Below are 15,463 nucleotides of genomic sequence, written 5' to 3'. Positions count from 1 at the left end.
CGCAAAACCTGAACCTATAGGAGAGGGTCTGGTGGGGCATCTATCGGCGGTGGCGGCTCAGGTGCGGGACGCAGACCCCGCTCCACCGCTGGCTCACCCCAATTTGGTGGCACCTCTGGTGCGGGGACCCACGTCGCCGACCCCGGACTGGGCACCATCGTTGCGGGCCCCGGACTGGGCACCCTCGCGGCGAACCCCGGGCTGGGCGCCCTCGCCGCGGGCCCCGGGCGGAACGACCTCGCTGCGGGCCCCGGACTGGACGCCCTCATTGGGGGCTCCGGACTGGAGGCCATCACTGGGGGCTCCGGACTGGAGACCGTCGCTGGAGACCCCGGACTGGAGGCCTTCGTTGGAGGCTTCGTGCCATGACTCCTCACTGGAGGCTTCGTGCCATGGATCCTCACTGGAGGCTTCTTGCCATGGATCATTGCTGGAGGGGAGAGACACACAGGAGGCCTGGCTCTGGGAGCAGGCACAGGACGCACCAGGCTGGGGAGACATACAGGAGGCTTAGTTCTGTGCGCAGGCATAGGACTCACCAGGCTGGGGAGACATACAGGAGGCTTTGTCCTTGGCAGAGGCACCGGATACACTGGGCCGTGGAGGCGCACTGGCGGTCTCGAGCGCAGAGCTGGCACAACCCGTTCTGGCTGGATGCCCACTTCCACCCGGCAAATGCGGGATGCTGGCACAGAGCACACGGTCTGTGAATGCTCACTGCTGAAGGCACCGTGCGCACCGTGCGCATCACCCCATAACACGGTGCCTGACCAGTCACATGCTCCCCACGGTAAGCACAGGGAGTTGGCTCAGGTCTAAACTCCGACTCCGCCAATCTCCCCGTGTGCCCCCCGAAAAAATGTTTTTGGAGCTGCTTCTCGGGCTTCCGTTACCAGGTCTTCTCCTCCTGACCACGCTGCTTGGTCCCTGGTGGTGGGTAGTTCTGTCATGGGCAGTCGAAAGAAGCGGACCAAGGTGCAGCGTGGTGAGCATACATTTTCCTTTTATTATAAAAATGACTCCAACAAAACAAGAAACGAGAAAACAACCGTGAAGCTTACAGGGCACAATGCCTCAAACAAAGTTAACTACCCACAAACACAAGTGGGAAAAAGGGCTGCCTAAGTATGGTTCCCAATCAGAGACTACGATAGACAGCAGTCCCTGATTGAGAACCATACCCGGCCAAAACAAAGAAATACAAAAACATAGAAAATGGAACATAGAATGCCCACCCAAATCACACCCTAATCAAACCAAAAGAGACATAAAACGGCCCTTGTCAGGGCGTGACATGACCCTTGTGTCCTAAATAATTATCGACCTATTTCTAAACGTTCTTGCTTAGTTCAAATATTTGTATTCTTGATTCATTCTCAGCTAAGATCTTTATCTTTGCAGTGTAATCTAAATATACATCAGGCGGGTTTTAGACCAGGTAATATCCCTATCTCTGTTGCATCCTTAGTTATTGTCACATGGAATGATGCTGGAGAGACGAAGCAGGTACGGGGAGTCAAACATTTAATAAATAACGGACATGGAACGAGTCAGGAACAGCGTCAACGAACAAGTAACACAAACAAAAGACAATCAATGCAGAAGCGGGGAACAGAGCTGGGGAACTGACAAATATAGGGGAGGTAATAACAGCTGATGAGTGAGTCCAGGTGAGTCCAATATCGCTGATGCACGTGACGAGGGAAGACAGGTGTTCGTAATGGATGATAAGAGTGCGTGATGCAGGGCAGCCTGGTGCCCTTAAGTTTGCACACTCTCGCTTTCGCTACACCCGCAGTAACATCTGCTAAATATATGTATGTGACCAATGAAATTGTATTTTATTTGGCACTGTATATCTTGTCCACGCTTACAAATATCTGGATAGTACCGTATATTGTTGAGTTATAGTTGAGAAGCTGAGAATAAAAATGGGCTTCTTCTATAGAAACAGGTCCTGCCTCTCGCTAAATAGTAGAAAGCAGATTATTTAGTTAACGTTCTTATCGCTCCGACTATGGCGGCAACATCTATATGAATGTTGTACACTGCGCTTTATTACGGGAGACAATTTTAGTACTCATCACTGCATTCTCAAACAGAATGTTGGATGGCTGTCTTTGATGTCATGTACATTACTATGTTTTCATTTATACATTTTTAATTTTAATTTTATTTAACCAGGCAAGTCAGTTAAGAACACATTCTTATTTTCAATGACGGCCTGGGAACTGTGGGTTAACTGCCTGTTCAGGGGCAGAACGACAGATTTGTACCTTGTCAGCTCGGGGGTTTGAACTCGCAACCTTCCGGTTACTATGCTCTAACCACTAGGCTACGCTGCCGCCCCAAATCCCTTTAACATCAAGCCCCTCTGCTCCTAACATCATAACTAAACTTTAGACATACGAGTTACCACACTCTGGAAATTCCTTTGGTCTTTACTGAGTTAGGTAAATCAGCTTTTAGTTTTCATTCACCTTATTTATGGAACACTCTTCAAAATGTTCTTAAATGTGATGTTCTGGTGCCACGAGGGCAATTCAGAAAGCTGATTGAGCAACTTATTACTGATGAATTTGTTTGTATTTTAGGACGCGTTTTACTTTCTTTCTTTGTATTTATATTGTGGCAAAGAAGGGGGTCGAGTGATAAGTGGCAGATATGTGAGAGCAGAACTAATAAACGGGCTCTGCCCGATCACTAAAATGGCCACCCCTGTCAGAACTACAGATCACAAAATGGCCGACCGCCAAAACTACAAGTCCCAGAAGCAAGGGGAACCCTCAGAAGGTGGAGCCGACTCACAGATAAAGGGTCAAGAAAAACCAGGAAGAGGGAGAGAGAGTGCTGGAAGGAGCTATGAACAATAGAGAAAGAGACTATAGAGATTGACTGGATTTACCGTGTATGAGCTGGATTGTTTTGGACTTACCTGTTGGCGTTTGGACCTGGACCTAACGAGAACCCGATTTGTGTACCGAACCCTGCTATCCTTGACCTCGCCTACGGCCTGGGTGGACCAGGACGGAGAAACAAACACACAGCAGAGTGTAGTAATCAGGGGCACTTTAATTCCGGTCCAAAAATGACAGCACATAAAAACATAAAACGTGCCAAAAACATGGAACATAACAAAAGTATAGCGCCTGACAATATCCACATAACAATAAACAATTACACACAAAGACATGGAGTGGAACAGAGGACTAAATACATGCAGTGATTATGGAATGGAAACCAGGTGTGTATGGAACAAGACAAAACAAATGGATAAATGAGAAATGGAGCGGCGATGGCCAGAAAGCCGGTGACGTCGATCGCCGAACAAGGAGAGAGACTTCGGCGGAAGTCATGACAGTACCCCCCTTGACGTGCGGCCCCAGCGGCGCACCGACACCGGCCTCGGGGACGACCCGGAGGGCGAGGTGCAGGGCGATCCGGCCGGCGATGGTGAAACTCCCGCAGCAGTTCGGGGTCCAAAACATCCGCAACCGGGACCCAGCACCTCTCCTCCGGACCGTACCCCTCCCACTCCACGAGTTACTGAAGGCCCCCTGCCCGACGCCTCGAATCCAGGATGGAATGAACGGAGTATGCTGGGGCCCCCTCGATGTTAATCGGGTTAATATGGTAATCAGAGGGAACTGTAATCTGTAACACACCTCGTTCACCCTCCTCGGGACTTTGAATGGCCCCACAAACCGGCGACCCAGCTTCCAACAGGGCAGGCGGAGGGGCAGGTTTCGGGTCGAGAGCCAGACATGAAGAGGTGAACATGGGCGGCCTCACATGTCTCCTCCACACGCCTGAACCAGTCATCCACCACAGGAGCCTCGATCTGGCTCTGATGCCACGGCACCAGGACCGGCTGGTACCCCAACACGCACTGAAAGGGGGAGAGGTTAGTGGAGGAGTGGCGAAGCGAGTTCTGTGCCATCTCGGCCCAGGGCACGAACACCGCCCACTCCCATGGCCTATCCTGGCAATAGGACCGCAGAAACCTGCCCACATCCTGGTTGACTCTCTCTACCTGCCCGTTACTATCGGGGTGAAAACCCAAGGTAAGGCTGATCGAGACCCCCAGACGTTCCATGAACACCTTCCAGACTCGCGATGTGAACTGGGACGCTGATCAGACACTATATCCTCAGGCAACCCATGGTGCCGGAAGACGTGAGTAAACAGGGCTTCCGCAGTCTGTAGGGCCGTAGGAAGACCGGGCAGAGGGAGGAGACGACAGGACTTAGAGAAATTATCTTCAACGACCAGGATCGTAGTGTTTCCCTGTGAAAGAGGTAGATTGGTTAAAAAATCCACAGACTGGTGTGACCAAGGTCGTTGTGGAATGGGTAAGGGGTGTAGCTTACCTCTGGGCAGGTGTCTCGGAGCCTTACACTGGGCACACACCGAGCAGGAGGAAGCATAAACCCTCACGTGGGCCACCAGTACTTGCCAGTCAGACAGTACACCGTCCGACCGATCCCCGGATGACCAGAGGAGGGTGACGTGTGGGACCAATAGATCAACTGGTCATGGACAGCAGATGGAACGCGTCCAGCTCCCACATGACCGGCGCTACAAGGCAAGAGGCCGGGAGTATGGGAGTCTGATCCATGGGTCGCTCCTCTGTGTCATACAGCCGGGACAGTGCGTCTGCCTTTGTATTCTGGGAACCTGGTCTGTAGGACAGGGTAAACACAAAACGGGTAAAGAACATGGCCCACCTTGCCTGACGAGGATTCAGTCTCCTCGCTGCCCGGAAGTACTCCAGGTTGCGGTGGTCAGTCCAGATGAGGAAAGGGTGTTTAGCCCCCTCAAGCCAATGTCTCCATGCCTTCAACGCTTTAACCACAGCCAACAGTTCCCGGTCCCCCACATCATAGTTACGCTCCACTGGGCCGAGCGTCGAGAAGAAAGCACAGGGGCGGAGTTTTGGTGGCGTACCCGAGCTCTGTGAGAGCACGGCTCCCCCCCCTTCAGCAGTGAGGTAATGGGAGCAGCCACCTGGCCAAAACCCCCGGTATAATCAAAATCGCTGCACCTCCTTTATCATGGTGGGAGTCGGCCAATTACGCACGGCTGCAATGCGGTCACTCTCCATCTCCACCCCTGATGTGGAAATGCGATACCCTAGGAAGGAGACGGACTGCAGGCATTTCTCGCCCTTGACATACAGGTCATGCTCCAACAGTCGTCCAAGTACCCTGTGTACCAAGGACGCATGCTCAGCCCGTGTAGTGGAGTATATGAGAATATCATCGATCAACACCCTGCCCGTGCAGGTCCCTGAAAATCTTGTCTACAAAGGATTGAAAAACTGATGCAGCATTCATCAACTCGTACGGCATGACTAAGTACTCATAATGCCCTGAGGTGGTACTAAACGCTGTCTTCCACTCGTCTCCCTCCCAGATATGCACCAGGTTATACGCACTCCTGAGATCCAGTTTCGTGAAGAAATGCGCCCCATGCATTGACTCAATTGCTGTGGCGATAAGAGGTAAGAGCGGGTAACTGTACCGCACCATGGTTTGATCGAGACCTCTATAGTCAAGGCACGGGCGTAGACCTCCATCCTTCTTCTTCACAAAAAAGAAACTCGAGGAGGCGGGTGAAGTGGAGGATCGAATGTACCGCTGACGCAGGGATTCAGAGACATATGTTTCCATAGCTGCCGTCTCCGTTTGCGACAGGGGATACACGTGACTCCTGGGATGCGCAACGTCTGCCAGGAGATTTATCGCACAATCCCCCGTCGATGAGGTGGTAATTGAGTCGTCTTCTTTTTACAGAAGGCGAGAGCCAAATCGGCATATTCTGGGGGGATGCGCATGGTGGAGACCTGGTCTGGACTTTCCACCGTGGTAGCACCAATGGAAACCCCTACAGACCTCCCCGAGCACTCTTGCGACCACCCCATGAGAGCCCTCTGTTGCCAGGAAATAGTGGGGTTATGATGAGCTAACCAGTGTACCACGGGAAACACAGGACAGTCAATGAGGAAGAGACTGATGTCCTGCTTGTGACCCCCCTGTGTCTCCATGGCCAGGGAGATGGTGGCTTCCCTGATTAGCCCGGACCCTAATGTGCGACTATCCAGAGCGTGAACCGGGAAAGTAACTACAGGAATAATGGGGAAAATCAAACCACAGGAATAATGGGGACTAAGGGCCAACTAAACTAAGGGCCAGCGCTCTGTCGATAAAATTCCCAGCTGTGCCTGAATCGACGAGCGCCTTATGTACAAAGTTAGAGGTGCGCTATTTGATAGATTCCCCCGCTCCCCCTTCCTCGGGCTTCCAGTGGAGAGACCTGAGGTCAACCTACCCCCGCCCCCCTCCCCATCTCATACTTCTGAGTGGAAGACCTTCCCAGACAGTAGCCTATCTAGCTCACAAACTAGAATCAGGGTGCCCACTCCGACAAGGTTAATTGACCCACAGTCCCACACGGTGACATGAAATCATTGACGTGATGTGCAAATGAGCGATAGAAAACTGATTGCGGAAATGTCACCATTCGCTGCCTGCACCCGCACGCCTGACCAGCATCACCACCCTGGATGGTTCCAACCTTGAATATGTGGACATCTATAAGTACCTAGGTGTCTGGCTAGACTGTAAACTCTCCTTCCAGACTCATATCAAACATCTCCAATCGAAAATCAAATCAAGAGTCTGCTTTCTATTCCGCAACAAAGCCTCCTTCACTCACGCCGCCAAACTTACCCTTGTAAAACTGACTATCCTACCGATCCTCGACTTCGGCGATGTCATCTACAAAATTGCTTCCAACACTCTACTCAGCAAACTGGATGCAGTTTATCACTGTGCCATCCGTTTTGTCACTAAAGCACCTTATACCACCCACCACTGCGACTTGTACGCTCTAGTCGGCTGGCCCTCGCTACATATTCGTCGCCAGACCCACTGGCTCCAGGTCATCTACAAGTCCATGCTAGGTAAAGCTCCGCCTTATCTCAGTTCACTGGTCACGATGGCAACACCCATCCGTAGCACGCGCTCCAGCAGGTGTATCTCACTGATCATCCCTAAAGCCAACACCTCATTTGGCGGCCTTTCGTTCCAGTTCTCTGCTGCCTGTGACTGGAACGAATTGCAAAAATCGCTGAAGTTGGAGCCTTTGTCTCCCTCACCAACTTCAAACATCTGCTATCTGAGCAGCTAACCGATCGCTGCAGCTGTACATAGTCTATCGGCAAATAGCCCACCCATTTTTACCTACTTCATACTGTTTTTATTTATTTACTTTTCTGCTCTTTTGCACACCAATATCTCTACCTGTACTTAACCATCTGATCATTTATCACTCCACTGTTAATTTGCAAAATTGTAATTACTCGCCTACCTCCCTATGCCTTTTGCACACAATGTATATAGACTCCACTTTTTTTTCCTATTGTGTTATTGACTTGTTAATTGTTTACTCCATGTGTAACTCTGTGTTGTCTGCTCACACTGCTATGCTTTATCTTGGCCAGGTCGCAGTTGCAAATGAGAACTTGTTCTCAACTGGCCTACCTGGTTAAATAAAGGTGAAATAAAATTTAAAAAATATTATTTGTCTTTTTTTAATAAATATATTTTTTTGTGCGGGTGCCCTGTGCCGCCCCCAGCAAGATGCCACCCTGGGTGGCTGCCCATGTTGCCTATACCTAAATCCACCACTGAGTGTAGGTGCAATGTTTGAATCAGCATGTTAGACCGCTGCGCCACTCAGGATCCTGAGTGTAGTGCACATGTGACAAACTCTTTCCAAGGAGGGCTGAGTGTTTGCAGGTTTTTAGCTCCTTCCATGTACTTGATTGATAAATTAAGGTCACTAATTAGTAAAGAACTCCCCTCATCTACAAAGTAAAATGCATTCATACCCCTTGACTTTTTCTAAATGTTGCTGTGCTACAGACTGAATTTAAAATTACATTGAGATTTTGTGTCACTGGCCTACGAACAATATCCCATAATGGCAAGGTGGAATAATGTTTTTATAAATATGTGTACAAATTAATAAAAAATGAAAAGCTGAAATGTCTTGAGTCAATAAGTATTCAACCCCTTTGTTATGGCAAGCATAAAAAAAATCAGGAGTAAAAATTGCTTAACAGGTCACATGATAAGTTGCATGGACTGTGCGCAATAATAGTGTTTAAGATTTTTTTAATAACTACCTCATCTCTGTACCCCACACAATTATCTCTAATAAGACCAGGGAGGTTTTCCAATGCCTCACAAAGGGCGCCTATTGGTAGAAAGTTTTTTTAAATGCAGACATTGAATATCCCTTTGAGCATTGTGAAAATTATTAATTAAACTTTGGATAGTATAACTAACTCAGTTGCCGGAGAGGAAGGAAACCGCTCAAGGATTTCACCATGAGGCCAATGGTGACTTTAAAACAGTTACATAGTTTAATGGCTGTGATAGGAGAAAACTGAGGATGGATTAACAGCATACTCCACAATACTAAATGACAGAGTGAAAAGAAGGAAGCCTGTACAGAATCAAAAATATTCCAAAACATGCATCCTGTGTGCAATAAGGCACTTAAGTAAAACTGCAAAAAATGTGTGTCCTTTATGTCCTGAATACAAATCCAACACAACACATCATTGAGTACCACTTCATATTTTCAAGCATTGTGGTGGTTACATCATGTTATGGGTATGCTTGTCATTGGAAAGTACTAGGGAGTTTAAAAAAATACATTAATGTAGAAGAGAATGGAGAATAGAGCTAAGCACAGCCAAAATCTTGGAGGAAAACCTAGTTAGTCTGCTTTTCAACCGACACTGGGAGACAAATTCACCTTTCAGCAGGAAAATAACCTAAAACACAAGGCCAAATATACACTGAAGTTGATTACCAAGACGACATTAAATGTTCCTGAGTTGCCTAGTTGCAATTTTGACTAAAATCGACTTGAAAATCTATGGCAAGACTTGAAAATGTCTGCCTATCAATGATCGACAAACAACATGACATATTTTTTTTTAAAGAATATTGTGCAAGTATTGTACAATCCATGTGTGCAAAGCTTACCCAGAAAGACTCACAGCTGTAACCGCTGCCAAAGGTGATTCTAACATGTATTGACTCAGGGATGTGAATACTTATGTAAATTAGATATTTCTGTACTTCATTTTCAATAAATGTTCAAACATTTGTAAAATTATGTTTTCACTTTGTCATTATGGGGTATTGTGTGTCGACGGGTGAGAGTACTGTAACACAACAAAATGTGGAAAAGGGGAAGGGGTCTGAATACTTTCCGAATGCACTGCAAGTCAAGGGGTATGAATACTTTCTGAAGGCACTGTATGTAACCCCTGTGTATTTTTTGTGTGATGTGACGAACGTATTGTAAATGCCTGATTGATGGGAAACAACGTCCAGTATCATGTCTCATTGCCAGAGACATGATACCCCCTTTACAGAGTGTTTTTTTGTCTTTAGGGATGCCGTCCCAGTCCCATCACCAAGAGAAGAGCTGATCCAGAACCTAACGTCCCAGAGTGCAGAGTTTGTGATGGAAGAGCACGTGCAGCTCAGCACTGGACTGCAGACCCAGGAGAGACACTTGTTCCTCTTCAGTGACACACTCATCATCGCTAAATCAAAGTTAGTCCTCAGCATATAAAAATGATGTTCACTTACTGAACAAGATGAATAGAATAGATGAGAACTAACAATGACTTAATAGAAGTTATCATTTTCTCCATTATGTAAATTGTACAGATGTATCTTAGGACGAGAGGGGCACTTCAACAAAATGAAAATATAAAGTGGAATTGATGATTGCAATTGCTGTTTCATTTGTCCTGATAGATTGCTGATATCGTTGTATTTACCCTGTTGTCTTGCAGGTCTTCCACAAGCCGCAAACGGAAGGAGAGAGTGAGGCTGTGTGAGATATGGTTGGCTTCCTGCATGGAAGAGGTTGCAGAGAGAGAACTGTGCTCAAAGAACTCCTTTGTCATTGGCTGGCCTACCACCAATTACGTGGTAACTCTCAGGTAGGCTACACCAATCTAATCATTTTTGGTTAGTACTTGACATTTAATTAAATTCCTATTTTGGGGAAATAAAGATGGCATTTGTTTTCCCTATCAGTTCATCGGAGTCAAAAGAGAAGTGGCTTACCACTTTACAATGGTAAGGAAATCCTTACAAAACCCAGATGTACAATATAGAAAATTACTTCTGAAATTAAATGTATAGGATTATGTACTGTACCTACCTGATGCACGCACATTAGCACTACTATATGCCACATGTGCTATTTGTCACAGGCACATCACCAAATCCAAGGAAGTGGAATATCTCAGTAATCTCACCATGAAGGTTGTTCTCGTGGACATTGGAAATAGTGCAATGGTAAGAGAATTCACTCATCTACAACTACTGCTACTTCTCAGATGCTTATTGATTATTTTCCCCAAATGTTCACATTCTAAATTAAATATGATTATATGTATGACTATTTCTAGTTAACATAACATTTATTCAAGTAACCTCAGAAAATATTTTCCAATTCTATAAGATTATGAAGGAATTATTTGTGTTTTAATCTAGACGACTGTGAATGTGGACAATACATGTGATGTTGACAAAGTCATCAGGATCCTCACCCAACAATTTAAACTCACTGTGAGTTGTTTCCACCAATTTCTGTATTAATCATGTCTTTGTTCTATTATTAGAAGTAATCCAAATGTTCTGTTTAGAATGTGTATGGACAAACATTTTACTATAATTATAGAGTAATATATCATTATTATTACTATTACCAAGCTCTGCAATATTACACCTGTTGTAAATATTTTTTAAATATTTTTTAAGGTTTACTCTTTAGAATTTAGATCAAATTCTGCTACTACTAGCCTACATGTTTACTCATAGATCTTTAGAAAAGACAGAAAGAGTATCAGAAAAGGAACATAAGGATCATTGACAACATTTGATGCTTTACGATGTAATTTCCTGCCTCTGACCGTGCCTAGGCTTTTCGATTACTCTGATGTTCCTTTCTTCATCCTAAACATCATTTTTCTACTCCCATAGGGCAGACCCACTGACTACCGCCTCTGGGTAGTCTCAGGGAGAGAGGAAGCCCTATATCCTCTTATCGGTGAGGAAATGTGATAGTACTATCACTATGCACTGAAACACGCCTCCAAAAACAGTCAGGATGAAGGCACACTTGGCTTGGATTTTAGACCATAGTTTCTGTCCCGTCAAAGGATTACCCAAACCAATATTTCAGTCAGGCAGGTTCTGTCTGTACTCATCTTAGTGTGTTCACATGGAGTGTTTGTGACTTGAAACTGTAATCTTTGCGACCTGGCTACAGGAGCCTCTCACAAAGCCAAGGCATATTAGGAATCCTGGGGATCGGAAGAGGGATTCATGAGGGCCTTTGTGTGTCTGGAATTAATGTCTCATACAACCGAATGCTATTCTGTCTAAAGGGCAGATACCTATTTTTCTCAATTCAATGCTGGTAGAAAAATATATAATTTAGTCAATGCTCATTAGTATATTATAGCAGACACTCTTATCCAGAGCGACTTACAGTAGTGAGTGTATACAACTTCATACTGGTGCCCTGTGGGAATCAAACCCAAAACCCTGGCGTTGCAAGCACCATGCTCTACCAACTGAGATACACTGGACTACATTTAAATCAGCAGCAACAAAATAGACTCTGGGAAATGATGAGGTGATCTCAGTTTGAAAAAAAATAGCTAAGGACTGGTACTACAAGCATTTTTATATAACATGTGCTTTTTCTTTAAGCCCATGTAATTATAAGGGGATTGTGATTCATCATGCATCTCCCATATAATTGAATCACTCCTTTCGATTTTTGTCTTCTTGACTCCTTTCGATTTTTTGGTATTAATTGAACAGATAGGAAGCTAATGATAGATTACCAGGAAAGATAAAATGATAATGGGTCACAGAGCAGTATAGGCCGGATTCAGTCCTACTGTGACAGCGGTATGTACGTGTACCAGGAGCAGCAGCACTAACCACTTGACTATCCAGGTCACATCATCATTCATTCATGATTATAAACTGGGTGTTTCAAGCCCTGAATGCTGATTGGCTGACATTCCCGTGTACCACAGGTATGACATTTATTTTTACTGCTCTAATTACGTTAGTAACCAGTTTATAATGGCAATAAGGCACCTCAAGGGTTTGTGGTATATGGCCAATATACCACGGCTAAGGGCTGTATCCAGGCACTCCGCGTTGCGTCGTGCATAAGAAAAACCCTTAGCTGTGGTATATTGGCCATTACCACATCCCTTTGTGCCTTATTCCTTAAAACAGAAATGGTAGCAGCAGGGAGTGAATGCATTTTCCAATTCTATACAAAAAAAAAACTGATCTGATCTACACGTGTCGTGTCTGACAGGTCATGAGCATCCCTTCAGTATTATTCTGAACTCCTTGAGGGAAATGGACCGCCAAGCCTTGACAGTCACCAACAACATTCTGACTGTAGATGGGAGCCTCTACCTTGATCACCTTCTTAAAGACGCTTCCGGCCCTCGCTTCATCCTTAGGCTAAAGGCTGAGGGGGGAGGACATGGTCGAGCAGGTGAATCATTCATTAACTTTCAGAGAGAGAGAGAGAGAGAGAGAGAGAGAGAGAGAAAGAGATGCTGGCATGTATTGATTTTTAAGTTCCACCGATATACACCACAGGGGTAAACAATGTAATTTTCTTTAGTGCATTTTGTTTCTACAAGTCAATTATCTAGCCCTCTTTACAGAAGTGGTTTATTCATAATGGAGATAGTAAATAACTTCCTGTCACGCTAGCACATGTAGTTCTACAGATGTTATCAGAATATCCTTCCTGTAATTAGAATAATTACAGTGTTCTAAATGTTCCATTGCTTGTTGGAGGCATAGCATACTGTCTCTGTCATAGCATACTGTCTCTCTGTCATAGCATACTGTCTCTCTGTCATGGCATAAAATTGTGAGAAAAAGAAATTACAAATTATTTTATAGCTGACCTTTTTACTGCTCTTTATAACGAATCATGTATTCTCAAATGCCAATTGAATTGTTTTGCACAGTCATTTCTATGCACAAATGCGGAAAGTATATCTGAAAAACCATGCATGGCGATTTCTCTGCATGATGCCTTATTAAGGGTGTTTTCAGCAGCTGTCTTGTAATATCAACATTTTCTACTGAACAATTTATGGCAAGAAACATGTATTTAACTCTTTCCACCATACATCAGTGCTCACATCCCAGGAAAGATCCAATTATAATGGTCACAGAGCAGTATATGCCGGATTCAGTCCTACTGTGACAGCGGTATGTATGTGTACCAGGAGCAGCAGCACTAACCACTTGACCATCCAGGTCACATCATCACTCATTCATGATTATAAACTGGGTGATTCAAGCCCTGAATGCTGATTGGCTGACATTCCACTATACCACAGGTATGGCAAAACATTTATTTTTACTGCTCTAATTACGTTAGTAATCAGTTTATAATGTCAATAAGGCACCTCAAGAGTTTGTGGTATATGGCCAATATACCACATCTAAGGGCTGTATCCACACATCAGTTCCTCACATCCCTGTCTTTTCATGTATGCCTTTGTGGCTGTATTCTCCCTGTCTGTGTCTGAACAAGATTCTTCAGGAGTTATTTGGTAAGGGTGATGGTTCTATGTGCAACCATAATGACTCTTTAAGTGGTAATTTAGCTGTGCGACCTGGAGTTTCATTTTGGGAGCACCAGTGGGAAAAAAACACTCTTCTCTACACTGCTCAAACAAGACAGGATGTCTCCCGCCGTCGCTTGCTTTATGCTCCTAGGCCACACACAGCAAGTGCCACCCTCTGTCACTCATGCAGGTAGCACACAATTCCTCCAGAGAAGGGTGCAATTGTGATCGGAAATTCAGGGCATTCCTGCTCTTTATACTTATATTGGTAGACGTTTTATTTAGGACAGACATAGGCAGGGGCACTCCAGTAGAGTAGGTGGCATAATGCACAATAACGTTGGATTCCAGTTGCCGATAAACCCCACAGAAGAAGGGGCGGGGGTGACAACGTTAGCTAGCTAGGCATATACCAGTGGACAGTGGTTGCTGTCCAAACATTTAAAATACACACCCTCGTCCACTTACCCTCGCCTTATGCCCTTGGAGGAATCTCCGTCGCCATCTTGGAGGGTGGTCCAAATGATTAGCCATGAAAGGGAAGTTTGCAACGTAAGCCCCTCAGCCCTTGTATTTAGTTGTCTTTGCTAGTGTACAACTATTTTCACTCCGGGGCCTGAAACTCCCCATAATTCAATTCGCGACGATTGTACATCTGCTAAGAAAAGTCAGCAAAAACTTTAAAAAACACTTCAATGGAGAAGTCAACATACAAGTGTAAGTAAAAACAAATGTAAATAAGTTATAAATTATGCTACTAATGCACATGACGCCACAAACACGTAATGTAAAAACATGTTTTTGTTTGGTTATCTTTCGGAAATTGTAGAAATGAAACATATTTTCCTTCTTCAGAAGTTCCAGCTAGGCAGGCTGTCACGTTCTGACCTTTATTTTCTGTGTTTTGTGTTTAGTTAGTATGGTCAGGGCGTGAGTTGGGTGGGTAGTCTATGTTTGTTTGTCTAGGTTTTGGGAATTTCTATGTTTCGGCCTAGTATGGTTCTCAATCAGAGGCAGGTGTCATTAGTTGTCTCTGATTGAGAATCATACTTAGGTGGCCTGGGTTTCACTGTGTGTTTGTGGGTGATTGTTTCCTGTCTCTGTGTATGCACCAGATAGGACTGTAATTTGAGTTTTGACGTTTTCTTGTTTTGTTAGTTTGTTCATGTGTACCTTAAAGCATTAAAAAAGTACCATGGAAAATTACCACGCCGCGTATTGGTCCTCTGATCCGTTTCGCCTCTCCTCTTCGGAAGAAGAGGAGGAAACTCGTTACAGAATCACCCACCACAATCGGACCAAGCGGCGTGGTAAAGGACAGCGACGACAGCAGCAGCAGCAGCAACAACAGCGGCCAGCATCAGAGCTGAATCTGGACTACACAACTTGGGAGGAGATAGATAGGTGGGCGGTCGACCCAGGGAGAGTGCCGGAGCCCGCCTGGGATTCGATGGAGCAATGCAAGGAAGGTTACAGGAGAATGAGGGCCAGCACGGCAGTGCGACAGGTACGAGAGGCAGCCCCAAAGTTTTTTTTTTGGGGGCACACGAGTTGGTATTAAGCCAGGCAGCACGGCAGTGCGACAGGTACGAGAGGCAGCCCCAAATTTTTTTAGGTGTGGTATTAAGCCAGGTAGCAGACCTGAGCTCACTCCTCGTGCTTATGATAAGCAGCGCATTACTGGTCAGGCACCGTGTTATGCGGTTGAGCGCACGGTGTCGCCAGTGCGTGTCC

At 45.6% G+C, this 15,463-nt stretch overlaps 1 protein-coding gene across 3 annotated transcripts in view; it reads left to right on the top strand.

The window, feature by feature from the left end:
- The window catches only part of arhgap20b (Rho GTPase activating protein 20b), a 49,964-nt gene that overhangs the window by 16,828 nt on the left and 17,673 nt on the right, over positions 1–15,463 (top strand). For all 3 annotated transcript variants that reach the window (XM_035780651.2, XM_035780649.2, XM_035780648.2), the window contains 7 exons: positions 9,477–9,641; positions 9,887–10,036; positions 10,134–10,175; positions 10,313–10,397; positions 10,596–10,670; positions 11,085–11,151; positions 12,448–12,633. In XM_035780651.2, coding sequence (XP_035636544.1) covers positions 9,477–9,641; positions 9,887–10,036; positions 10,134–10,175; positions 10,313–10,397; positions 10,596–10,670; positions 11,085–11,151; positions 12,448–12,633 — 770 coding nt within the window. The remainder of the gene's footprint in view (positions 1–9,476; positions 9,642–9,886; positions 10,037–10,133; positions 10,176–10,312; positions 10,398–10,595; positions 10,671–11,084; positions 11,152–12,447; positions 12,634–15,463) is intronic.

The sequence above is a fragment of the Oncorhynchus keta genome, chromosome 11, assembly GCF_023373465.1.
Source record: "Oncorhynchus keta strain PuntledgeMale-10-30-2019 chromosome 11, Oket_V2, whole genome shotgun sequence".
Lineage (NCBI taxonomy): Eukaryota > Metazoa > Chordata > Actinopteri > Salmoniformes > Salmonidae > Oncorhynchus > Oncorhynchus keta.
This window is presented reverse-complemented; position numbering and strand designations above follow the sequence as displayed.